This window comes from Talaromyces stipitatus, genomic scaffold (assembly GCF_000003125.1).
Source record: "Talaromyces stipitatus ATCC 10500 scf_1105507295527 genomic scaffold, whole genome shotgun sequence".
Taxonomy (NCBI): Eukaryota; Fungi; Ascomycota; class Eurotiomycetes; order Eurotiales; family Trichocomaceae; genus Talaromyces; species Talaromyces stipitatus.
In genome coordinates this window covers 1,171,023-1,197,257 of record NW_002990114.1, presented here as the reverse complement: position 1 = coordinate 1,197,257, position 26,235 = coordinate 1,171,023, and the positions used below count along the sequence as shown (strand labels likewise).

At 45.7% G+C, this 26,235-nt stretch overlaps 9 protein-coding genes across 9 annotated transcripts; 4 read left to right on the top strand and 5 right to left on the bottom strand.

The window, feature by feature from the left end:
- Nucleotides 1-357: 357 nt before the first annotated feature.
- TSTA_084760 (mitochondrial phosphate carrier protein (Mir1), putative) lies at nt 358-1,624 on the bottom strand (the record flags this gene model as incomplete). The annotated part of the gene is made up of 4 exons (XM_002478163.1): nt 358-413; nt 483-817; nt 870-1,289; nt 1,494-1,624. The coding sequence occupies 4 exons, from the start codon at nt 1,622-1,624 to the stop codon at nt 358-360; spliced, it is 942 nt and encodes a 313-aa protein (XP_002478208.1).
- A 1,134-nt stretch (nt 1,625-2,758) lies between these two features.
- On the top strand, nt 2,759-5,125 carry TSTA_084750 (uncharacterized protein; the record flags this gene model as incomplete). The annotated part of the gene is made up of 2 exons (XM_002478162.1): nt 2,759-4,126; nt 4,151-5,125. 2 exons carry the CDS (start codon nt 2,759-2,761, stop codon nt 5,123-5,125), a joined length of 2,343 nt encoding a protein of 780 aa, XP_002478207.1.
- A 483-nt stretch (nt 5,126-5,608) lies between these two features.
- On the bottom strand, nt 5,609-7,585 carry TSTA_084740 (alpha-amylase, putative; the record flags this gene model as incomplete). Its single annotated transcript, XM_002478161.1, has 6 exons — nt 5,609-6,193; nt 6,252-6,272; nt 6,324-6,347; nt 6,402-6,994; nt 7,055-7,465; nt 7,516-7,585. 6 exons carry the CDS (start codon nt 7,583-7,585, stop codon nt 5,609-5,611), a joined length of 1,704 nt encoding a protein of 567 aa, XP_002478206.1.
- Nucleotides 7,586-7,936: 351 nt separating this feature from the next.
- TSTA_084730 (amino acid transporter, putative) lies at nt 7,937-10,458 on the bottom strand (the record flags this gene model as incomplete). The annotated part of the gene is made up of 9 exons (XM_002478160.1): nt 7,937-8,114; nt 8,430-8,529; nt 8,595-8,672; nt 8,724-8,804; nt 8,863-9,293; nt 9,357-9,706; nt 9,768-9,922; nt 9,998-10,211; nt 10,276-10,458. The coding sequence occupies 9 exons, from the start codon at nt 10,456-10,458 to the stop codon at nt 7,937-7,939; spliced, it is 1,770 nt and encodes a 589-aa protein (XP_002478205.1).
- A 1,359-nt stretch (nt 10,459-11,817) lies between these two features.
- Nucleotides 11,818-12,259, top strand: TSTA_084720 (uncharacterized protein; the record flags this gene model as incomplete). The annotated part of the gene is made up of 2 exons (XM_002478159.1): nt 11,818-11,980; nt 12,063-12,259. The coding sequence occupies 2 exons, from the start codon at nt 11,818-11,820 to the stop codon at nt 12,257-12,259; spliced, it is 360 nt and encodes a 119-aa protein (XP_002478204.1).
- Nucleotides 12,260-12,268: 9 nt separating this feature from the next.
- Nucleotides 12,269-14,384, bottom strand: TSTA_084710 (protein priB, putative; the record flags this gene model as incomplete). The annotated part of the gene is made up of 4 exons (XM_002478158.1): nt 12,269-12,781; nt 12,852-13,108; nt 13,159-13,427; nt 13,498-14,384. 4 exons carry the CDS (start codon nt 14,382-14,384, stop codon nt 12,269-12,271), a joined length of 1,926 nt encoding a protein of 641 aa, XP_002478203.1.
- Nucleotides 14,385-15,340: 956 nt separating this feature from the next.
- TSTA_084700 (aryl-alcohol dehydrogenase, putative) lies at nt 15,341-17,312 on the top strand (the record flags this gene model as incomplete). The annotated part of the gene is made up of 6 exons (XM_002478157.1): nt 15,341-16,216; nt 16,292-16,462; nt 16,525-16,668; nt 16,722-16,808; nt 16,865-16,948; nt 16,998-17,312. The coding sequence occupies 6 exons, from the start codon at nt 15,341-15,343 to the stop codon at nt 17,310-17,312; spliced, it is 1,677 nt and encodes a 558-aa protein (XP_002478202.1).
- A 2,144-nt stretch (nt 17,313-19,456) lies between these two features.
- On the bottom strand, nt 19,457-21,092 carry TSTA_084690 (gram-negative bacteria binding protein, putative; the record flags this gene model as incomplete). Its single annotated transcript, XM_002478156.1, has 6 exons — nt 19,457-19,551; nt 19,617-20,009; nt 20,067-20,198; nt 20,256-20,610; nt 20,662-20,727; nt 20,778-21,092. The coding sequence occupies 6 exons, from the start codon at nt 21,090-21,092 to the stop codon at nt 19,457-19,459; spliced, it is 1,356 nt and encodes a 451-aa protein (XP_002478201.1).
- A 1,424-nt stretch (nt 21,093-22,516) lies between these two features.
- On the top strand, nt 22,517-25,715 carry TSTA_084680 (uncharacterized protein; the record flags this gene model as incomplete). The annotated part of the gene is made up of 8 exons (XM_002478155.1): nt 22,517-22,711; nt 22,768-23,205; nt 23,263-23,893; nt 23,944-24,332; nt 24,389-24,605; nt 24,662-24,854; nt 24,906-25,153; nt 25,220-25,715. 8 exons carry the CDS (start codon nt 22,517-22,519, stop codon nt 25,672-25,674), a joined length of 2,766 nt encoding a protein of 921 aa, XP_002478200.1. The 3' UTR covers nt 25,675-25,715.
- Between the last annotated feature and the right edge of the window lie 520 nt (nt 25,716-26,235).

Here is a 26,235-nt window from a genome sequence, read left to right as displayed (position 1 = left end):
CATGGATGTACGAACTTAAAACTTCCATTCTTGAACCGAATCAGACAGTCTATCACACAAAATGGAATGTTCTATTAACTATAAAGTGCATCATGATCTACAGATAAGCGTGACAAAGGAAATGAAGTACAACAAATCAAGAGAGATAGTAAGAAGAAGAACGTGGGTAAACTCGTGTTACAAGTCCATCTACCCAACTTTGGTATCTGATGAACGTGGAAATGAAACTGAATATGCGCTACGTTATTCCCAAATCAAATGTCTGGGAGGAACGTAATTGTCTTTTATAGTTAAGCGATCCATTCCCTTTCGTGTCATGTTTCGCTTCTCCGGATCGTGCATGCGAGGTTAAGTCATTTATTTGGCAGGGGCAATCTCAACACCACCGGTGGCACCAATCAAACGCTTGATGTCTAGATAATTTTATCAGCCATTAATCTTAAACATAATCATGCAGAAACAAAAGAAAAAAAAAAACATACCTCCGTAAATGGCGAATTGACCAGCGGTCAAAGTACCAACCATGAACAAACGAGCACCAATACCAGAGTAAGAGCCGCGGAGACCGAGCTCCTTTCCAATCTTGAAGAGACGAGTCATAGTGCCCTCACCAGGGAGACCCTTGGTCTTGTTAATCTTGGAAAGCATAGTGTCGGCAGGCTGAGAGACGATGGCGGCAGCGAAACCAGCAATGAGACCAGATCCAAGGTTGACAGCAGTCTTGCCACCGTCGGAAAGGGTGTTCTTGTCAACAACTCCGTAGATAGCCTCAGAGACCTTCTCGTAGACGACGAACTTGGCCATGGTGTAGGGAACTCTGTACACTGTGTTAGCAGGAACAATCCGAAGCGCAATTTCTCATGACGTACTGCTTGAAGAGGATAGGTCCGAATCCAGAGTAGAAAGCACCGACACCCTCATTCTTCAAGATCTTGGAGAAACCACCGAGGAGACCGTTGGCGAAGGTAGGCTCAGAGACGAGACGGATACGAGTAGCCTCAAGAGGGCAGAGAGCGATATCAGCGAAGAACTCAGCGGTGGCGGAAGAGGCGAGGTAGATGGCAGTTCGGTTGTTGGAGGCGGTCTCATAACCGAGCTGGTTAATCCATTGCTGCTTGAAGAATTCGTAACCTCCAAACTTGAAGGCACCCTGGAGGAAGTAACCAGCAGCGGTAGGACCGAAACCAGTCAAGAGGGCGCCGGCACCCTCGTTTTGGATGACCTGTCGGATACCACCGAAAAGACCGCGGTTGTATGTGACGGGGTCAAGCTGAATACGGGTCTTAACGCTGTGATGTGTTAGTCTTCGATGCAGATAATCAAGACAATCAATCGAAAGTTGTTTGTAGTTGTTTCGCGAAACGCGCCGGGTAAGATGCGGCAAGAAGAAATCCCTCAATGGTGATGAACTTCACCAGCACCACATATCAATCGTAATTGTCGTTGCGTGCTCACTCATCAACATGATAGAAAGAACAAAAGAACAAACTTACACATCGACAGGGGTCAAAGCACCGTGAGTGACGGAGCAGCAGACAGCACCAGCAAAGGCGAATCGAGAGTAGAGGTCGAGACCGCTGAGCTTCTTAGGCTCAAGGGCGGGAACGGAGGCAGAGGCGGCCATTGCGACTTATGTCAAATATACAAGATGAAACAGAAAAGACAACAAGAGAGGAGTTGGGCACTAGAGCGATAAGCAAGCAACACGAAGGATGCAGAAGCAGAAGAATGAAGATTTTTAGAGAAGGGATGATGGATGGACGGAGAAGGACAGCATCAGGGCCAAACAACCCGAAAACTTTTCGCCGGCCAATCGGGGTCACGGGGGCCACCGGCTCGCTGTGAGTGGATAGCCACGGTCACGTGATAGGATTTATACTGACGTCGTCTCTTCTCTTTTCTCTTTTTATATTCAGTCCATCCCAGCTCTACAGATCATGGTTGGTATCATTGATATTCATACAAATTATACAGAATACTCAGTCATTTGGACCGAACTGACTGGAATACCACTACGCAATGCGATGTCTACATTTTCTGACTGTCCGCAATGACAACATCCAGCATACGTCAAGACGGATCCGACACCGAAACCCACCAGACATGCTTGGCAGACTGGCAGCAGACTGACGATACAGCTTATCGACATGTCTTTGCCCGGCAGAATGGTCACTTGGACATGGTGTCGTTGCGCTCTTTTCACAGCTACAGCCTACATGTCAGAATCGGCTAAATCGGATCCCTGCTTAACTCCACCGCAAACTCCGTGTCAATATACTGTCGCGTTGTTTTGACTAAATGGCTAGGACTCAAAGGAAAGTCTTGCCAGTAAAAAATTCTGCGGAAGGCATGTCTTCGAATACAGCTTTATAAATATCGAGGTAATGAAAATTGTATGGTCGTAGGTCGTAGGTCGTGGTTGCTGTCCAATCAGAGAAGGCGCTTATACCAGCCTCTCTGTGGACTGTGATTGGTGGTTGCCCGGTACAACGGAGAGAGGTTAACAATGTGTCCAGCCACCACGTCAACGGTTATCTTGACCGCGGACTCGTGTTGTTTTATCATGAGAATTGCTATTCTCGTTGTTGGAGTATCTGTTGTTGTCTGTTTATCTTGCATTTCTGCTGCAATTGGCAAACCAAGGTAGGGTCATTGGCTTTCGTTGAGCACATACAAGCAGAACAAACAATCTTGGGAGTTGCTTGAAGGGCTCGTCAGACAAGACAGGAATTATCAACGTTTGTAGGTTGAAGGAATCATGGAAGAAGCACGGCTTGACCATGAGAAACCTCTCGGGAATCCAGAAACACCATCCGACCAAGGTGAGGGCCTCACTTCAGCAGTTGCGACAGCCGAAATACCGCCAGATGTTTCCGACACTCCCCAGCCCGAGATGCATACAGAAGATGCAATGGAAGGGCATTCCGCACCTTCAACATCCTCGTCTCGTCGACAATCTGAAACAGAAAGATATCTACAAGATACAGTCGAAGAAGATAGCCCAGCAGGCACGAAGTCATCATCCAGTCGATCCTCGCTTTCGTCAATTCCAGATTCTGTTCTGGTACATCCTAAAGAACAATCCGTATATGGCAGAGACAGCATAGGGGAAATGTATGAGGAGCAAGAGGAATACAGGTCATATGGCAGTCCGGTCCACCAAAAAATACGCGATCGCAATTCTCCCTTTCGACATCCAAGCTCAGTCAAAGCAATACTGATGCAGACCGAAGACGAGGAAGATGAAGATATCATGTCAAGACGTAAATCAATGTTCCGTGGCTCACCTACTTCGGTACGGTCGCTTGGTTCACCGCTTCTCAGACGACAGGGTTACCACTCGGCTGGAGGAACGCCGAAAAGGTCACCGATCAAAAGAGAAAACCCACTTGTCTTATTACATTGCACGATCATTCAGCCAACTGTGGTCCTTGCCCCAGGAATGACTTTGCCGGATAGGCAGATCCTCGAAAAAGTTCTGCCACCTTTGTATTGGCGGCGATGGAAATTGTTGGAGGAAAAGATCATAGCCTCTGGCCTACTACGTGATCGTGGCTTACTTATTCAACACCCTCAAGAAGACTATGGACTGCTAGAGGAACGACTGCTAGAAAGCTTGGAATTGCAGAAGCCGAGATTGGAGAATGGCCATTTCAATAATCACGAGACAAGTGAATCCGAAAGCGAAGATATCTCGGAGAACCCGCAAGACTCAAGAGAAGAGAATAAAGGAGCCTGTGTGGATTGCGGTTGTCATGTGAATCATCGAGACAATTTGAGAAAGTGGGACGTCAAATTCTATGCAGCAAATGGCTTGATGAGGGAAGGCGCCTGGACGGCAGCGTGGAAAGAGATTGAGCGTGTGGACGTGCAAGTCAGTCTGTGGCTGCCATACGAGGTCAAATTCGAGGTCGAACAGAGAATAAAGGAGGAGAACCTTCTCGCAGTGGAAAAGGAACAGATCCAAGTGACAAAGCCGATGGTGAACCAGGCGGAGCCCAACCGTCAAACTAGAATTACACAGGAGGAGATTGATGGCTTGGGCGGCGGAGTCCACGATAGAACGAAAAGTCCCCCAAGGCACGAGCCGCAGAAATTTGAACGTGATATTCCAGCCTATGACCATGTAAGACCTAGGAACCGCAACCAGGATCCCGATTTACATACTCTCATCATCAAGTCCCTACGGGTCCTAGCAAGCGATCGACGAAACATTATTACCGCTGTTAGTATGCTCATCGCCGTCCTCGCAGTCGTCTTTGGCGGCCGCCCGATTAGACGCACTCACGGATCCGACGTTGTCCAGTTCGGGGATTTCCCAGCAGTTAGTACTCATGTATACCTAACCAGTTCTACATCAGTCCTGACTCAAATTTCGACAGAAGTCCCTGTTTCTAAAAGTGAGAGCTGCGTGGAGAGGCTTGGTCAAGTTCAACGAGTGGTTAAAGGGGTAGAGGAGGTTGTTCCATCGGTAGATGCAGTCGTGCAGCCGGTGGAACAACCACACGACGAGATTACAGTTGTTGAAACACATGAACAAGAGGCGATACCGGTGCCTGCAGTTGGAACACATATTGGGATCATCGAACCCCTGACAGAAACAACAACGGCTGAAGTCCCCGAAAACACGCCTTCCATTGACCGTAATGAGTCGGTTGATAAGCTTCCGGAGGCAACCCACGTCAGCGCTGCCGCCGCTGAAAACAATGACTCTGCCATTGGTCAAGGTGACGACTCTTGTATAACTCAAATAGAGAACCCTGCAGTCATTCAAGATGATGACCCTGTTGCTGCACAAGAATATGAAGACGATGAACCCGCTACTATTACCAGCGCCCCTCAACACAATGATTCTACCGGTACCCAAGATGATGAGTTTACTATCACTCGGATAGAGGGTCCTGCCATTACTGAAGATGATAGCCGTGTTCCTGCACACGATGATAAAGCCGACGAGCCCGCTATTATTCTCAATGCCCCTCAACACAACGATTCCGCTCCCGGTCAAGACGATAATTACTCCATTAAGCCCGAGAAAGTTACCATTACCGAGAGTAACGAGCCTGTCGTCGCTTACGAAGATGATCATACCAAGCTTCAAATTGACATCAACGAAACCGTTTGATATCTTCTTTCCAAATTGACGAATGAAACGACTTGCCGCATTTTCTGCAATGTACCTCTTTCAGCATCATGTACTCCCACCGGACTACGTATCTACGACTCTCATCATAGCGTTCTTTGCTTGTTTTCCGATTTTTGTTTTTGATGATTGCACTTGCATGGCTATATGGCAACTATGGGTTGGATAATGAGAATGATGATTGGAGTATATTGTGATTAGATTGATTCATGCTCAGTATTAGTTGAATTATGACTAGCTAAATAAAAATGCGTGATTGAAGAACTCAGTCCACTGTAAGGCATCAAGTTCTGGGATTGGAATATCTCAGATTACCTTCTCGATCCCAGCCAATACCAATCACTTTGTGAGAATACTCGGCATTCTAATTAGCAGAGCGTAAGCTCTGCTAGTATGAGTATATATCGCTATTACTATGCGCATTGTCAGCAATCCTCAACATCAGACCAAATAAACAAAAGTAACTCACAAATTCATCCCAACAAACCTCTCCCTCCCCTCCGCTGCCTCATTAACCCATACACCAACACTCATACTCGCAACCGGAAAGTCCGCATACCCCTTTGAACTTATCTGAACTACTCTCCTCTTACCTATCTTTCCTGTCTTTTCATTATCCTTCCCATTTTTCAAATCCTCCACACCCAAAGCTTGATTATTGTCGAGAAGAACATCACTCCACCTCTCACCAGCATGCCTCTTCCCAACATGCATCCGTAAGTTTATAGCCGTTAACCCATTATTCATTACGCATGCCAAACCCGCTGGATGTCTAGCATTTCCGTATCGCACAAATCCGACACAGTTCCGTTGCAAGAAGTAGTCTTGCTGTTCGCCGTACGCATATAATTTCCTAGCTAATATCATTGCGGGGAGGCCCTGCAGCTCTTTAGGGATACGTGACTGAGTCATGGGTTTCTGTTTTGCCATTTTTGCTGGGACGCTGCTGCATATACCGTATAAATCGCCGTAGAATATGCAGGGATAGCCGTCCTTGCGGAGGAGGATGAGGGCGTAGGCAAGTGGTTTGAATGACGGAGGTATAGGAGCCTGATTGGATGGAATTAGTTTCATGCAAGTCATGACATGTGTGTCTTTGTCAGCTTACTTCCAATGCTTGTTTGGGTTGCTTTAATTGTTAGTCCGTACTTCTCTCTCAGATAGAAAAAGTTATACTCACTGTGTCATGATTCATCACAAATGTCTGCCCTAGACATAAGTTACCAGCCTCGCTTCAGACGATCAGACAGACACATACCACAGCATTCTCCGGCTCACACTTGACCAAAGTCTTCTCAAACACCAACCTCAAATCCGCCCCCCGAGTCTGTGAAACAGCAGATAGCCTCTGACACAACGGCGCATCAAAAGCATACACTTTATAATCAAACCGTTTAAGATATTCCTGTATCTCTAGCACATCTCCGGACCAGAATTCACTAACAAAGAACCATTCCTTCCTCGTACGCCGGACGTGATCAACCAACAACTTTTGAAACTCAGCTGAATAATGTTTAACAGCATCCAACCTCATCCCTCGCAAAGGTAATTGTGCACCAATCCAATTCGTCCAATTCAAAATATCCTCTCGAACTTCCGGATGCGAATGATCCAGATTCGCAAACATGAGATAATCATAATTCCCGTTTTCGGTACTCACGTCCTTGGCCCAATCTTTCCCGGGGGCGAAGATTTTGTAAATCGCTGATTTGTGGTCTATATCGTTGTAGTCTGTACCGTTGAAGTGCTGCCAGTTATATTTCATTTTGCTGTATGTTTCCCCGCGGTTGGAGAAGTCGAAACCCACCCATGCTTCTATTTCCTGGGGTTTTGTGAGGTCGATATTTCGATCTTAATCAGACTCTGTCAACCCTTGATACAGTTTTCCAATCTCTCTCGGGATGGATATACCTTCAGGATCAACAGTAACAGCCAAACACCTCTCCTTCCTATCCGCACCAGCCTTGTGATTCAGCACCGCATCCCAATAAATCCCTATCCCCAACTGCTCCGCCAGCTGCGCCAGGGTCACCAAATCCTGTTTTGTGCCCCATTTCGTCGCCACAGTCCCCTTTTGATCGAATTCTCCCAGATCATAGAGGTCGTGGATATCGTAGCCGTTTCCAGATGGATTCATGGCTTTACACCCCGGTGGGAGGAGGATATTATCAATTCCGATGTCCTTTAGTTCTGGTAGAGCTTGTTGGAGGCGTTTCCAGTGTCGTCCATCGTGTGGAGTGTACCATTCAAAGGCTTCGAGCATGCAGATGTTGTCTTCGGGCGAGTTCCATGATGGCTCCTTCTCGATATTTTGTGCTTGTTCTACAGACGAGATTAGTTTGGCTAAATTTTTAAAATATGGGAATATGAACCTTCAGTCTCTTTCCAATCATTTTGTTTCTGTTTCGAAAAGGCCAAGAAGCAATTAAGTAGAGCATCCATCTCGTTTGATATCGGGTGTGTCTGACCACACAACCCAGGTACTAAGAGCTCGCTTATCCGAAATCAAGAAATGAATGAGAAAGGCTAGACAAAGGATCCATCCTCTTTAAAACAAAATATGAACGTCATCGTACTCGGTCAAGGGATGATAAATCACAAGGCTGGACTCCAACCCCTCCGATTCCCCTTGCCGTAGACCGGTCATAAAAACCCCAATTCCAGCCCATTATTTATTTGATTCTGGACTGACACTGAAAACTATCGTTTCACAATAGATTCGGCCAGTTGAAACCTCAACACCGTGCAGAGATCGGAAATCAACAACAGTCAAAAATTCGTTAGAAATTTGTTTCAATAATTGTACGCATTGCGTTTTGTGGAAGTACCTTGCAAGAAAGGGGGTGAAGCCGTGAAAGATGTGATAGGCCAGATGTAGGGGACCCGATCCCCTTGCGACTTCCATCTTGGTCGAGAAATTCCGAATATGGGAATTATCCGTGCTTCAAGTTCGTTCTTATGTTGTTGACAACTTACGTAGTCAAGATAATAGGTCAATCCCAGCATGGCGCTTGGATAGCATCATGGTGTCTGGTAATAGGGATGTACTTCAATCTTATGAGCCTGAGCAGACACAAGACTTGATTTCAATCAAAAGAATTGTTCAATATTAAAATGGCTAGAGCTGGAAGTAATATGTACATAATGAGTTTCCGGTCTTGCACATCCTGTATAGTCTAAACGCAATAGTAACAAAAATGCACACTTCTAGACAGATTTTAAAATCCGGGAAAGCCGGTCCCGAAGTGTATTCGCCTCTATTTTTGAGGTCTGCGGAGGCCGAAACTGTTCTTCTTCCCTGATAGATTGAAGCTCGGTCTGGAAATCCAGCTCAGACAATGGTATTACTTTGGACTTAAACCAGAGCTTGAAAAAGACATAGAGAGCTAATGCCGGCGTCAGAACGCTTTGTATAATTAGATAGGCTTTTGATCTTGATATATGGACGTACCGATAAATATAAAAACATTCAGATACCGAGTCAAAAACCCAGAAGCAGTAAAGTTGTCTCTGACAAAAACTTCAAATCCTGTCATGGCGTTAGCAGCGGTTTTAACTAATAGTTTTAGGGAGAACGCACCAGAAAAGAACACGACAAGAAAAACCATGATTAGAGTTGCCCAGGCGTTGTAGGGTTGCAGAGGGCCATGATATGGTAATTCTATTCCACGTAATTAGTGATTTATCACAGGGGAGATTACCAGAGGTCATAAACGTACCATCGCGTGGGATACCTTGCGCTTTCAACCCGTAGTAGAACCTCAAGTACGTAATCTCAATCACCATCCAACCAATCAATCCAGCCACAGTGGTTATATTAACGAACCAACCAAAGACAACGGATGTATTCTGACCTACGTTCAGATACACGAGCGGAAGCAAGACGCAAGTCAAGCCTACAGCATAATGCGGAACGCCAAAACGGTTGCACTTTTGGAAGAACTTGGGTGCGTGGCCATCCCGACTCAGACCGTATAGAGTCCTGGAAGCAATAAAGATACAAGCTGAGCCACTGCTGAATGCTGATGTACAGACGACAGCGTTGATAATGGATGGCACAACAGAGACTCCAGAACGCTGAAAGGCTATCACAAATGGCGACTGTTGTGCAGTTCCCGTGGATAATTGCAATTTAGGGTCATCATACGGTCTGTTGGACGAATATTAGCTGAGTGACGTATGAAGTTTGGCGTACACAAAAAAAGAGACCTACACAACCAAGCCGACAATGAATATACTGAGTACATAAAAGAAGAAAACTCGAAAAAACGTCTTGCGCGTTGCGGCAGGAATGATTTCTCGAGGATTTTGTGTTTCCGAGCCCGAAATGGCAACAACCTGAATGTTCCCGTAGCTGAAAGCAGCTGAAATCAGCACGCTCCATATTGCTAGAAAACGACCGGTTGCTCCCTTGTCAATGTATGTATTGAACGCCCCTGGATCATTCCAGTAGCGAAAACCTATACGGTCACGATTCGGAGCTCCGCCCAAGTCAATGACAAGCCCACCGATGATGAGCCCGATAATCAATAAGATTTTGAGTGAAGCAAAGACAACTTCAGACTGGTTGGTATTAGAGACAAACAGTATGCCCATATATGGAATAGTCATGAGCAGCACGTACCTCTCCATAAAACCGAACTCCGCATAGATTAAGCAATACGATCAAAACAAGGAACACAGAAATCCAGACGGCGGGGTTGATGGACGAATTCCAGAACTGTATGACTGTAGCGGCGGCACTTATTTCTGCTGGCACCGAGATGGACATGGTATACCCTATTCAATCAAGGAACGGCCAAGTTAGCCAAATCGGGTACTACTTGCAAGCATTGAACAACTATCATGACCCACAAAAATTCCAACCAGTAGCTGCCCCAAGTGCTGGCTCGACGAATTTCGTTGCGTGGCGAACGAAGCCTCCTGTCGATGGCATAAAGGATGTTATTTCGCCGGTGGTGTATGAGACGCCGGCAGTGACCAGACCCATTATAATGTAAGCAATAAATGCACCTGCAGGCCCTGCAGTTGCAATTACTGATCCGGAGCGTAAAAAGAGACCGGTTCCCTGAGGTATAAGTAGTGAGTAACTTCTTGTTTGATCGAGAGAAAAAAACACTTGAAGCACGAACAATCATTCCCGCAATTGCAATCATATTAATGTGACGGGACTTCAAATCACGGCGAATCTCTCCCATGGCTCCGACTGGTGCTTCGACTGGCGATTCGGTGCCAGTCTCCATGTCGGGAGCATTATGATAGCTACTATCGAAGCCCTTGGGTTCCTCCATCATGATATGCTTGGTCTTCGACATGATGGTATTCAGAAAGAGGAGTGGCCGTAACTCCCAACCCACAAGACTCTCGAGACCCGAGAGTGGGTATTCTGTTGAATCTTATACAGAAGCAACAGGCCAGACTGAGAACAGCTAGAGCCCTCCACTTGGGGGATTAGGTCATTGCTGATTAAGCACTAACTGTATTGCATTTGTTAGCCAAATACATGATTAGTATCTTTGCAAAGGATTGATTGGTGAACCAGCCAGATGATGTATTGAAAACCTTATTTTATCTATAGATACGGTATATAATTGGTTAATCTAGCCGCATGTCTTGTAACCTGATTGGCCAATACTGATAATGTATTGGTATTTTATAGATTGGCAAAATGACTCGAGTAAGACCTACACTATGTTAAGACTTGTATGGGAATTTGTACTAGAATTTGCAGGAAAATTCATACAGCGATCTCTTCAGGAGTGTATGGAATGTAGACCTCGGAATGAGGATTGACATGAGAAGGGGAGAAACGATGCCAAGAAGGCGCCGCCCCTTGTCCCAAAAAAGGAGATTTAACTTTTGACTCAGCAGCCACGTGCTTGACTTGAAGAAATGGCCTGCAAAAAGTCTCATGCCATTTTTACGCTAACAGCTGCCCACATAGGGATATAGGCCAAAACAGAGTAGCTCTCCCATTGTCACAGTAGGCGTCATTTCTTCCATAAGCCAATAATCAAGACAGTCGAAATTGAAAAGGGGTCCCTTTTTGAGCCAACTTGCCATTCAGCCTACAATCTAGTCGACGTAACAGTGGACAGGTAAGGTAATAGGCTATCGGAACGGATTATACGCACAAGTGCGAGCCAATCCATAGGCCAGTTTATAAGCCAGCTGGCGCACAGTCTCATAATAGATGACACCTACTCGTAATGTTTGTTCATTTGAAAAGCCCTAAGTAGGCCTACATATGTATCTCAAGTGCACATTCTGATTGCATGTATGGAATTTTATTGATTATATATACGCTAATTATCAGGCTTGCATCTGGCGCCCGAGCGAGGCGACATCTTGTTCCCATATTCGAAGCCATATTCAAACTCATACTGAAGCCCATCATCGAGGCTATTCTGCCTATTCAAGCTTATATTGGGCATAGATCAATTCAGATTGTTGACATGTCTTAACTAGTCCTCTTTTCATAGTAGCTTGTTGGATGTGCTCCACCGGTCAATTCCAGGAGATAGGGCGGCTGATTGCCGGTGGGGAGATAGACGCCGGCGGCCCACGGGTTGTGGATCACACTCTTATATACGTAAACGCTTGCTGTATGACTTACCCTCCACTGAAAGTCACTGCAGTCATTTTCAACCTCGTGAAACACGTCGAATCAAGTTATGTCGCAAGACGACGCTTTCCAGCTCTATGACCTTCGTGTCGAGGTTGTTTGCCCTCCAGGCGAGAGAATACTCTGCGGAGCCAAACCAGGAGACTACTTCATCCTCCAAGGGGAGATGATGTATTTGCCTCCAAATCAGGGCATCAGCATCTACAGCTTGTGTAATTCAACTCACAGACTCTGAAGACAGGCCGTTACAGGTTATGGAATTGATGCTAACATACTCATAATACTATCGAACAGCGGCAGTGCTCCCCCTTCTACCAGCCAAGCAACGTATCACTCACAAGAACGACTGGATGACCACTGATGCATTGATTGCTTGCCCGGATCCAAACTGCCCCTCACAGCTGAAGATTACAAGACAGGGCATTCGTACCTTCAGCCATGCCGAGACGACAGTGGTGCCCCTTCAACAAAACACAAACACGCAAACATAATTGTTCATTCTATTCTACCTGACGCACTGGATATGTTATGGATCCGTCAGGGGACGGGAAGAAATCCCGAACAGTAAGACCAGCATTGCTAAAGATATTCGTCCATGCACCGTTATTGTCAACCATGCTACGATCCATTGTTTCTAATGGCCCTAAGAACCCTGCGTTATCATGCATCGGGTCTAAGAACGACATGGAACCTGGTATTCCACTTGTCTCATGGATGGGTTGGAGCGGATTATGACTAAACTCGCCAGCTGCACTGGAGTGTTGATGGTTTTTGTTGCCGATATTAGAGCCTGCTGGTCCAGTGTTTTCCGTTTGGTTGTTGTTGGATTCATTCCGCTTCTTTACGGCTTCATCGTAATTTGACAGAACCTTTTCCAAATAGCTCTGTTGCAGGAAGCAGCTGGATCCCAGAGGAGGGGACTGCTCTGAGAGCGTTACAGCGGCAGTGCGAATTGTCTCAATCACGGTAGGTTCGAAGTCGGCTGCTATGTTTGGCGGTGCTGACAGTAACACCTTTCAACGTTCAAGATCAGTACTAATCTCTTCGGCAAGATAAAGGGCTCTTTCGAGCTAATTTCGTTACCTTTATTAAGAAGGCAGCCGAATATGCTGTCATCACGTGTACAGAATCTTGGGCAAAATACAAACGTGACGAATATTGTGCAACTAATTTAAGCATGGCTACTGCGCTTGACAAACTTGTCCACAGCGTTTCTTGATGATAAGTTATGTCATGCTCACTATTCGGATCGAGGATTTCTTGAAGTGGAAGAGCATGGAGTTGAAGGCGAAGGTGGGTGCCATAGAATCGAATTAAAAAGTAATGGGGGCTTTCCGAATCTGTTGAGATTATAAGACGAGTTTATACACTGGACAGGAATGGCGCATACCCTGAGCGCACAATGGCAACCATTTATCTTCCCACTCGTCGATGCGATTGCTGATCATGATCATGAATGAACCCATATTTTGAGACGAGTGGATCTGACGCCATGATCCTAGAAGTCGGAAGACTTCAGACGTCAATAAGCGGAGTGTGACAAATGCTCCCAAAATCACATCATTTTCGATCGCCAGGGGATCTCTGCACCAAGCATCAATTGCCTCGATGAATTTGTTCCGCTCTATCATCCAGGGCTTTCCAGTCTGCAGACTTATGCTACATTTATTAAGTTTTGTCAACTTGAATGGACCCATACAAGAAGCGGGAATAATAAAAGCTAACTTACCTACGATCGTATACGAAAAGCACAAACCAAGTTCTTTCTTCATTTCGTGTCTTCCTGAGGTCTGTCTCTGATGCCGTTGCTACTCCGCCTTGGATTGATGGAGGTCGCGTCCCAAATCGGTGCCAACCGAGATCCATGACCATTCTAATGACATAACCCACATTGACCCAGGTCCGAGTGTCATCTGGCTCCTTCCAATATGTAAGGATGAGAATGGATTGTGCAATTTCCGTAGATTTCGCACCACGACGAAAGCAGTCCATGAATAGGTCCTCGGCGTGTCTGAGTAGGGGCTTATACAAGGCTGGATTGAACATTTTGGCAGACACTGCCAAAACGGCACTCAGGAGAAAAGAACATTTCTGGCGCGTATACGTGAAGGTATGGAGGTTCGGGTCCAGTTGACTGATGTACGGATTGAGAACGTTAATGAAACTCTCGTACAAGATCCCAGCAATGGACTCATTTATCAATCCAAGTCTGATAGGATCTTGCGCCGGGATAAAGAGCGCTTCTTCTTCCTTTTCTTCCTCTTTTTCCACGGGGTTGTCTGTGTTTGCAAGGATATTGAGTAGCGAGAATCGCCCATCGCGTATAGCATTGCTATTCAGAAGCCCGGAAGGCTGGAGACTTGTTGAACCAGTATCATTCGTCTCTGAAGATGTCGCAGCTGGCGTAGTTTCATCTATCGAAGAATTTCGCGTTTTTCTGTTGGATGTACGACTTCTGGCTAATTTGACTCCGGGTTTTCGTCCGCGTCGATGTTCCTGGAAGACGCACTCTAGACTCTTTCGCATACACCGGTCACATATTGTTTCGCCCTGTCGAAGGCAACATTTCATCTTCACTCGACGACATGCCAGGCAAGCGTTCGCTGCTGCGTTCATTGTGGTGGTTATCCGATCGTAAGTAAGCATGATGATTAAGTAACAAGAGCAACCGTGTCTAAAGTGAGTGAAACAATTCGGATGGATCTAAGCCTCGGTCTTATCTTCCTGATACTAAAGGGTTAGGGTTATTTCGCTAATTCCGAGCGCTAAACTAGACGACTCTCTATAATGATTGGTCAATTTTAGCAGCAGACATCACCATCTTGGGAATAGCTCCCATCGATAAATTCAGACCAATTACACGCAGTCCTTACCAAACCACACATTATTATTGATGCTTACTCAGCTAGCTCCAACCTTCATTCGAAGCTTTCATTGGTTGGCCGGAGTCCACATTCCCCTTCGGGAAGTTTTGAAAATTTCTTCGGAGCAGCCGCCATAATATCCCCGCCAGAGGGTGAGACTTCGAAAAAACTTGATAAAGTATCTCAGATGATATTCAGTCCAGTTGACGAGTTTCAAAATGAGTCAGTAAACTTCATGTAGTGTATGCTAATGTAAAAAAATGAGTCGTTAATGTGGCGCATATGAGCACTCAGCACAGAAAATTAATGCCTGAGGCTGCGATTCGCAATAGCTTGGCACGTTCGCGTACCACAGTTCCCTTTTGATGCCTAAGGTGTCAACCTCCAGACCAAAAATATGATTGGCTTGTGCCTCTCACTACAAGCAATGAGCTTTCCACGTGATCTATCACGTGATCTTGTATGTGATGTCATTTTATTGGTACAATCTTCGATCTTTATATCCACTTAACTCCACAGCACCGGCATTCATTAAAGACACCGGTCTGCGTTCCCATAACGAGAGAGAAAACATAATTGCCAATATGGCCCATATCTGCTCTTGAGAAAATTTGATTCAGATGTATGTGATTGTTCGCGGGCTCGTCTACTTGCAGGGCAACCTCCAACTCTTGAATACAGGGACAGCTTGACCTAGAGAAAGCATCGATGGCGGTCCGTCAGCAGCCTAAGCAGGCCAAACAGGCTCACGTTAATATGATGACCGACACAGTTATTGGCAGTTTGACACCGGATGGCTTGCGCCAGATAATGCGGTCTTTACTTGCTCTCGAGCCAGGGTTGACCCCGGTGTTTGAGTTAGCTACGCGAGAGTATATCCGATCCGCCAGAACGCCTTTGATGCCGAATATATTTTCGACATTGGACAGCTCGAACATACCTCTAGTGAATGCACAGTTCGCTGCTGCACAGGCACGAATTCGCTGCATGGTCGGCTGCGGCCTTTGCTATCAGAGTTTAGACCTACTTCGCGATTGGGTTGAATATTTCAGATATATTGGCAACAACTCTAGCGTGAATAATGATATCGCTGGCGAATTTGAGTTGAACAAGAAGATAGCATCTCTCGATGCGGATATCGTCCAAGCAGCGACTGCTGTCCAGAAAACATTGGCAGTAGAGACAGGATTTAGGGAACTGGCACCCTGGGAAGTTCCCCCCGTTAAGGAACTTTACGATAGCATCATATCTTGCCGGCAAGATTGCACACTATGTACAGAAATTGATCGGCCTCCATTCGACAGGGGCATGACGTCCCTGGCTTGTCTCCTTGGGTGCCATGGCCCTTCAGAATATAGTAACACCAAATTCCAATCACTTTCTATTCCACTCAAAGCCGAAGAGACTTTCCTCATTGGCAATCGTGAAGTACCACGCATATTCTCCGGGTTGTGGCAGCTATCCAGCCCTGCATGGGGCTCAGCCTCTGCAGCGAGAATTGCGGAACATTTTGAAAAGACTATTCGCAAGGGGTTCACTGCTTTTGATATGGCAGACCACTACGGTGACGCTGAAATCATTTTTGTATGAAATTCTCTCCTTTCCTCCTGAGGCGAATTGTTTCAATTTTCACGTGTGCTTACTCTTGACGATAAAAAGGGTCGGTTTAGGGCTTCATATCCATACGCCGATAAAATATTCACGGCCACCAAGTACTGCGTATTCCATCCATCGAAAGTATCGCGCGAGATTGTCCGAGCCAATGTCACGGAAAGATGTCAAAGACTTCAAGCAAGCAAGATTGATCTTCTGCAATTTCATTGGCAATTTGTGAGTACTTCTATCTCTCTTCTGTATTTTTACTATGCTAAATATTACCTTTCCCGTACAAGTATGAGGACCCGAGCTACATCGATGCGCTACGATACTTGCAGGAGGATGGACGTGTAGATAATTTAGGTCTTTGTAATTTCGATACTGAACATCTTTTGAAAGTTGTCAATAGTGGAGTGGTTGTTCAATCGAACCAAGTTCAGGTAAGGCTCAATCCAACATACTTTTTGTCTAAGTGACGATGCTGATAACAAAGTTCTCCTTAATTGACACCCGTCCTACAGTTAAAATGGGCCAAGCTTGCGAAGAACATGGCATTAAATTATTGACCTACGGTACTCTTGTACGAAACAGATTCTGTTCCCCCTTCTTGACCACCCTCCTGACTTTGTAATTCAGTGTGGCGGCTTCCTCGCCGAAAGCTGGCTAGGTAAAAGCGAGCCGGGTCTGTATGACGACGATATCACCCCTAGTCAAAGAAAGGTCCGTTGAGTTGCCTCCCTTCTATTGATTGTATACTAACAGCATAAAGTATTATTCAATGATCCAATGCTGGGGCGGGTGGGACCTTTTCCAGGAGCTACTGCGCATATTGAAACCCATCGCGACTAAGCATAACGTATCAATATCTAACGTGGCTACTCGATGGGTACTCGATTTCTCTTATGTCGGCGCAGTCATTGTCGGCGCTCGTATGGGAGTCAGTGACCATGTTGATGAAAATCTGGCTAGTTTCGGATGGTCGCTAGATGAAGCTGATCATCAGGCAATTGATGCTATTCTCGAAAAGAGTAAGAATTCAGGAATTTTTGAAACTATGGGAGACTGCGGTGGAGAATATCGATAGATTGTTTTGATGTTTCATTTATTGCATAGTTGGTGTATACGGTGCTTTTGCTTGGTTCATAGGGCCTCCAAGGTTCAACAGCATGGGGTTGACTCCCGAATTGTTTGTTTTGGGATAATGTTACTTATCACATCTGAATAGTGTCTGCTCATTCGATTACGTTATAGAATATAGATTCTCTGGAAATTGAACAGGATGCAAATTCAATTGTGCACAACTTCTCAAGGATGGCTATACGTAGTATGCAATCTTCGATCCCATGCTCCTATAATCAACTTCCATAGAAATAAGGCTGACTCTGATTCCAAATGCATCTACCAGGGGAATCTGCAGGAAATTAGGAACAGTATGACACGTAGCTGCCTACATTTGATGCCATCTGATACTATTCACATGCCTTATCTGTACAGCCACATCCTTAGCCAGTGCATGATATGGCTAACACAGAGTCAAGTTTTGCAAAAAAAGGATCTCTATAGCGAGCAATCGATCATAGCCATTGGAATTATCAGGGAGAAGAATCTACTTTGCAGAGGCATTGATAGCACTGGTTCCAATCGGGGGTTATCGCATCAATTGACCTCATCTCAACGGATATAACTCGGCTGCTATATCCTTTTGGCTCCTTGAGCAATACGTGTTCAACATGTGCCTGCGGCTCTAACTCTGATAAGTGACGAGGTTTGCACTCAAAAAGCAATGCGTACTCTTAGTGATTGTCGGCTCTGTTAACTCTGAGATGCTATCTACGATGGACCAAATCATGCAGTGCTTCAGTCAGCCACCCATCAAGCCAACAAGGCCCCGTCCGCTAGCAAGGTATCTCACTGACCGGACTGTCAGAACCAGGTTACTGCAACCAACACAGTTGAGCCGCAATGACAGAACCAGCCTGACTGAAAAAGAGGGAAGCACTAACAGACATGACTCGGACGCATTGAAGCCGGTGAGCTGATAAGTTATTTACCGATACAACAGAGCCATTCACAAAGCTATTAAGCATTTATTGACGGAATGCCATAGCGTTTCCTTACTGGTAACGGGCCGATGCGTTAGAGCTAATTAGTTATCAGAATTATAGCAAGGTACGTGTAATTTGGTAGGACTGGTAACAAATGTCGTGCAGTAGCTTGAACATACACCAAAACAATGTATCTAACTAATATTAATTGTTCTTATTAAAAAGGTGTGCCCTGTACGAACTTTAAGTAGCCATGTTATAGCATACAAACAACTTAGCCCTAAGTCTTCGGGATACCGTTCCTCCAGCGAACGGAACCACCATAATATCCTTAGGACACCACTTTATTCCACGTTAAAAAACTGCTATCAGCTATTTACTACCATGCTGGATCATCTAGTATGCATGTAGCTTTTTGGTCTAGTTGGTTAGTCCCAACAGACTAGGCTTGGCAGAGGAGTTGTACAAGTTAGAGCTCAATGCTGGATTCTACTTTCGGCTAACCGATAGTGACAAAGAAGAGTTATGGCTCCGAGTACAAAACTATTGCGACATAACTATTAAGTTCAATTGTTCTCTTTATTTCCGTCTCTGCTTTGTTCTGCGCTACTTCCGTGGTTCTTGTGCGGCTGGCTCGTCTCGATAGATAAGAAAAAGCATGGCTGAGCTATGCCATTGCTTGGGAAATCATGATGCATTTAGTATGAGACATTTGGAAGGCTGGATATCCACCTGGCCAAGTAATTAGGACTACGTATCTCATATATGTACTCTACGTTTTAGGGCAAGCCTGCCAGGGAAGGTTGAAATCTATCATGCAGTATGCACCTACTGTACGAGCTAGTATCCTGCTTACCAAAACTAGTAATTGTGCTAGTACGTACAGAATACAAATAGTGTATATGCATGAATATAAAAAAAGAAACAAACGTGAATTCTAGCCAGTTCTCTAGTGGCTGTTGCTCGTACGATTGTTTCGTGCAGGAATCTATTTCCTCGTCGGTTACCTATCACATTCTAAGCTGGAACCTTTCTAATCGGAGATCGGAAATTTCAAAGATAACATGTTCAATTTTGAATTTCTAGGAAAACGCCAAGAGAATAAGAAATATCTAACTTATCGCGCCGCTATCACATTAAGTATGAAAATATCATTAAACCGTAACTGGGCGGGCGCCTCAGCTCAAGGACAGGCGCCTTGCTGCCACATCTTGACCGACTTCACGGTCATCCCACGAGAGGACCCGTTAGCCCAAGTGGGGTACCATTGATCCATGCCTGAAAATGAGAAGGGTACTGTGTCAGAAAAGATCCAGATAAGAGATTGTGAAGATTCAACTCACTAGCGTAGAAGTCTGCAGGACCATGGCCCGCATCTGTCCAGGGTTTATTCCCAATGCCGTCCTTGAACCACCCATTCGTACCTCCAACGGCGACATTCAGGATTAAGTAGAAAGGTTGGTCAAATGGAGAGTTTGGTCTGCCAGTATGCGACCATGGGTCGGTCACTAGAGAATTGTTCGCCGTCCGGCCGGTGAATCGGCCGCGTTGGAACATGTTTGTGTTCTTGGGGAAAGACCAATACATGACTTGTTGGAGTGGATTATCAACCCACGTAAACAAGTATTCCTCAGACCATTCAAGGCCGAAGGTATGGAACTCTTTGCTAAAGTCTGTCCGGCGAAGGGACTTGCCGCGTGTTGAAAGCCAGAATGCGTCTAAGTCAGAGTTCGGGCCTGGAAACAGTAAAGACTTAGTATCCGGATACGACTAGTGTGGAATTTAGTACTAACCCCAGTGAATGGAACTCGACATGACATCCCGGCCACCGTTGACATAGGAGATGTCGTTTCCTCGGCTTTCCGAAAGATCAATCTCGCCGCTGGCAGGCCATGGTCCATAAGCACTATTCGTAGGCATCATCCCTATTGGAAACAAGGTAAGCTGTTTCTGTTTTAGATGACGATAGATCAGATACTCACAAATTGCTGGCCACAGCCAGTCCCCGGCTGGAAATCTGGCAACTACTTCAACACGACCGTACGTGATAGATTTACTGCCGTTCGTGTTCAAACGTGCCGAGCGAACTGGGTTGATTACATTTCCCAATGTACTGTTCGAGCGCACCGAGCATGCTTCATTTGTTGTTCCTGTGCAAGTACCATCGCCGCCGGCTTTGGTGAGATTCAGCGTATAGCCATTGGTTATCTCAGCCGCGGTGATGGGTGTTGTATCTGTGGTAAGAGTTGGGACAATGTGAAGACCTTCCTCATCTACAAAGACATTGCGGTCGTCGGTAGTAGTCCACTCAAACTCCCCAGTGCCAAAGCCACCGACCTGCAACAGTTAACTATCATTGCGGAGAACGCAGTAATACGAGGGGTATACCTGAACTTCACGAGTCCACACACTCGTATCCAAGGACGAGAAATCATCGTCTAAGATGAGACAATACTGGTCCTTGTTAGCCGGGGAATCATAAGTTGTAGATAAAACCAACTCACGTTATGCTTGGGGACTTGTGTCGTTGCGTGGTAATTGATATAACCACTGACAGCCAATCCGGCGACAAGGAACCCCCAGATGATATAATTGTTCACACGGATCCTCTTCAACCGCTTGTCGTTCACCCAAGGCCGTTCATATTCGCCGGTTAAGAGATAGCTCTTAAATCTCCGTTTCACAGGCGCACGAGTGTAGGTTGAATCTCGAAAAGGGAACTCACCAATACTGTCTTGAGCAGAATGGGTAGCACCGGATGCAACACTAGCCACAACACTGGGTGCCGCACTGTCTGAGAAAGGGTTGCGGACGTCCATTGCAGCAATTGCTTACGAAGTTCAACGTTATGTTCTCATATACATAAAGGAAGAAAGGTCAGAGAGCCATGCTTCCTATATATCACAGTTATATGTCAATTCGAAAGTCAACTTAATAAGATAGTATTTCGAAAACCGGATCATATACTCGACAATGAATACTCCTTATTCTCTCTTGAGTGTGTGTATTGGCCTTTTAGCTGTAGGGTTGCTGGCCCATGTTCTGCTGTTTGGTTAGCGCCTTTCGGTACATAACTGATACGACTTACGAGACATTGGTACGGTACGGAAAATGTCCCGCAGGCCTAATGCTGGCGCTGTGGCTTCGTGGCTTGGACCTGATCAATCGTTCATTGTTATTGATTCTATGAATCGTATCGGGTTTCAAAGCTTCCGAGGACGTCCGGACCATCTTGTTCATCTCGATCCGTCTATCTGGACAACTATCGGTGGTCGGTATGCTTTAGCCACGAGGTATTTTAGAACATGGATATGCCTGCAACGTGTACATTTCAGGTAGTCGTTGGCGAGACTGTATATGTATCATATATGCACGCTGCATGTACTTTCTCTGCATTAGCGACCAAACAAATGGAGATGCTCTGGTAACTAGGCAGCATCTCTTTATCTCTCGCTTATATGTATACTAGCTTATCTTTGGGTATGCATGAGCGCCAGAAACATATCCAATTAATCTAGCACCGTAGCCAACTAGCTATTTGCTGTGCATTAGCAATGTTGGTGTTTCAAGAAAAAAGATATTCAATGAAATTTTATTCCACCTTGCAGTTCTCTTTCGTTCTCTTCGCAATCACCCCCTACACGCATCGACCTGACTCGATACGTTGGATACGAACGTTACCTGCGGGCCTGGCCTTTGTCTTTTCTTCCGAGGAAGCTTATTATACCATTGTATTATGATTTTCCCGTGCGTAGATCGAGACCCTCAGTTACAGAATTCAGTTACAAGATACAAGATCTGCAAGCCCAAACGTTAATTCTCGATTGGCTCCGCTGTGACGAGAAAAACGTATCACGAAAAATTTCCGATGGCTTACACAATGGCGTGGAAAATAGGGCTGTTCTAAATGCGCCGACAATGAAGTTTTACTCGGTTTCTGATAAGAGTTCAATTATAGACTAATCCAATTCACAAATGGCTACTGAGACAGCGGATACCTTGACAGACCTAGCGTCGGACTGTCGCGATGTTGGCGCAAGCTGACTCTGTGGTGACCCTTATCCTTGGATCTGTTTACCTGCAGGTTTGTGTCAGTTCGCTGGCACCGACCAGGCAGTGTTGACAAGGGTATCTGTTTCTAGACCCGGTTCTATATCCTCTTCAGTTTTCATATACCTTCGACTGAGCCCATGGATCCTGAACTCCTCTCCTCCCATTACGTCTACAGCCAAGGTTGACAACCATGCCTTCACTCTTTCCTAGTCGATGGTCCTTTAGGGGCAACAAGACATCGAAGGAAGATGGAACGCCCGAAGAGAGCACATCTCAGAGGGACTCCCTACCTGTGTCGGAAGCGGGGCGATCAATTCGTGGTCAAAGCTATTTCGATAGACGATATACCAACAATGGCATTGACGACGTAGCCAAGTATAAAGCAGTAGGTAGAAAATCCCGAATTGTGAGGAAGCGACGAATGCATAACCAATATTTTAGATGATCAAATTCTTTCATGTGCGATTGACTGCGTACCAATGGCTTCCTTCGCCGATACATCCACAACATAGTTCCACAGGAGTCTTTTTACGCCGGTCGAGGGGCGTGTATATGTCGGAACCAGAGGATGTCAATCCCGTGCTGGTTGCAGCAATTCAGAGAATCAACGCTACGGTTGCTTTCACAATGACGACCGAGACCACGAGTATCATTACATCACAACTTGCGCCAGGCCAAACGGAATTGATTCTTCCCAATGGCTACCAGGTTCAGATTATTGAGTCATATGCCGATATTGCCGGATCTCATTCAAATATGGTGAAGAAGTATCAATATTGCGCCTTAATTCGAGAAGAGCACCTCCTTCTCGTCTGGAATGACGATCTAAATGCTATTCTGAGCCACGCTGCCGATGTAGAAGCAAAGCTGCTTTCTCTGGTATGTGAGGGAAAAAATCGCAATGAATCTTCATCGTTCTAATTTTAATCTTACTAGATCTGGGGTAGCCCCGTCCCGACATTCAATCTCCAATTAACACCTTTGGCAACCCCGGGGGAATCTGTCGTAGCGTCGCCCAATGATTCATCGTATCATCTGGCTCTCGAGACACCGAGAGAGTCACAGCCAGCGGCCGAGGATTCTGGGACTTCTCGCGATACCTCTCCGAGAAGGATGTTGAACGAGGAACTCAAGCACCCGAAAGAGTCATTAGAACGGCCATTGGCAGTGACCAGCGCGATTTTCGTCGGAATGGCCGTGATGCTTCTTGTCATTCTCCTTCTAGGATTTGGCATCTCTAATCTGCTTTTGGAATACTCGGTCGATGGCGGCGCAATGAGATTTGCACTTACGGCGACGATCCCTTTTTTCCTCTTGTTTAGTATCTTCTTCATGATCGTTATCTTCACGGATATCTTCCAAGCTGTCGGACCGATCAAGACGCTTAAGACTAATACACGGTTCTATTCCCCTATTGCCCCCGACCTGAAAACGGCCTACTCCCTGGGCTTCACGCCACCACGTGTTACCATTCAGATGCCCATCTATACTGAGTCGCTTGAAGGGGTTATCAAACCTACCATAAAAAGCTTGAAGACAGCAATCTCCCACTACGAGTCGCATGGAGGTCAGTGGCTTTTTTTCATCCATTGTAATCACTATTAACCCAGTTAACAGGTACCGCAAATATCTTTATCAATGACGATGGCTTTGCCTTGCTTTCCGAAGAGGAGAAACGTGAGCGGATCGACTTCTACCACGATAACAACATTGGCTGGGTTGCTCGGCCCAAAAATAACGAGGGTGACTATATTCGGAAGGGAAAGTTCAAGAAAGCCTCAAACATGAATTTCGCCTTGAACGTCTCGAATAAAGTTGAGGAAGAACTTATCCGGCGTATGGCTCCGAAATTGGAAAAGTCCGATATGGTTGATCCCATGGAAGAAGAGTTGGTCTATCGGGAGGCTTTCGATCACGTTATCCAATCCGACCCTCGCATCCGCGGCGCTGGTGGTGATATCCGTGTGGGCGAATTCATCCTGATTGTCGACTCAGACACTCGAGTGGTAAGTTGAGAAGCCGAAGTTGTTTAGTATAGCTCCTAATAATAAGGATTATCTAGCCTGCCGACTGCCTTCTCTACGGTGCTGCCGAGATGTTCCTGAGCCCCGAAGTCGCCATCATCCAACATTCTACCAGCGTGATGCAAGTTTCGCGGGATTATTTTGAGAATGGCATTACTTACTTCACCAATCTTATCTATTCGGCGATTCGGTTTGCAGTAGGTAGTGGCGAAACCGCGCCCTTTGTTGGGCACAATGCCTTTCTTCGATGGCAAGGTAAACATTCTGTACTAGCACTGATGAGAGAGAATCAATATTGACTCTTGTTGTAGCCGTCCAATCCGTTGGCCGACCAGACGACGGGTATGTGAGCTTCTGGTCCGAAAGCCACGTATCAGAGGACTTTGATATCGCCCTGCGTCTACAGATCCAAGGGAACATTATTCGTTTGGCTAGCTATCATAATGACGAGTTTAAGGAAGGTGTTTCTCTCACCATTTATGACGAGCTGTCGCGTTGGGAAAAGTAAGCTACCTATCAGAAGTTGAAATGAGGAGACACTGACATATGAGCAAGGTATGCTTACGGATGCAATGAACTCGTCTTTAATCCTATCCACACATGGTTTTATCGGGGTCCCTTGACCAAGCTGTTTATGACTTTCCTATGGTCCAACCTACAGCTATCGTCCAAAATCACCATTTTAGGATATATTTCATCCTACTACGCCCTGGCGTCTGGGTTTCCCTTGACTGTGCTCAATTACTTCCTCGTCGGCTGGTTTGAGGGTTACCTAGACAAATTTTATATGGAGTCATGGAAAGGTATACAACCCCTCCCCCGGTCTAAATGCAACGAAATACGAAGCTGACTCTTTTTGTGTTCAATAGTTTTTCTTAGTTTGCTAGTCGTCTTCTCCGCAGCCGGAAATGTTTGCTTGGCCGTTATTCGGTACCGCCTTGGAGAGAAGTCGTTATTGTCCTCCCTCGTGGAGAACTTCATGTGGATGCCTATGTTTGCTATTTTCTTCGGCGGACTTTCCTTCCATCTGAGTCTGGCTATCTTAGCCCACATGTTCCGTATAAATATGTCTTGGGGCACCACGGCAAAGGAGAAGGATGACTCGAACTTCTTCAAAGAAATGCCTAAGATTTTTAAGAGCTTCAAATGGATGTACGCCGTGGTGATCCCATTCTTTCCTGCCATGATTTACTTGGCCTGCTTTGCCCCTCACGGCTGGACAATTACGGAAGTTGGTGCTATTGTACCAATGTCGGTCACTTTGGCATCGCATGCTCTTCTGCCGTTACTGCTAAATCCATCACTGATGGTGTTTAACTACTAAGTGCATGCGCTTACGACGATTACGAGACCTTATCTTTTCTTATTGACACAATTCCTGCATAGAATATGTACACCTACACGTGGAAGTGATAGATAAGCTAATTGATTAATAGAATATATTGATACTTTGCTTTTTCTTATCTCCTTGAAAGTTTTGGATCCTGTTTTCCGAGGTCTCACTTTACGTTGTATGTTTATTTAACTTCAGGCTGAGTATTCCTATTTGCTATGATTCAGCTTCGGCCACGTCAACGCCCCGTATCTGCAACTGCACGCATTTTATTGACATTTGGATCCATCAGGCTTGGATGTGGCTTGGTACCAATGTCTGGGATCGTGTCAATGTATATGGTAATATTCATGTATCAATAATATTACGGTATGAAACAGTGACAATACGCGAAATGCGCTAGTATGGCGATGCGAGGCTTATTTAGTTCCGCGCTAATCAGATCTCGGAGGGGCCTGGATCGACGAGAAAGAAACTTCCCGACCTACATAAACTTATTCTTACGCCTAGACAGACAACACCCCTGACTGAATGCCTGCATTTTGAGCTTTT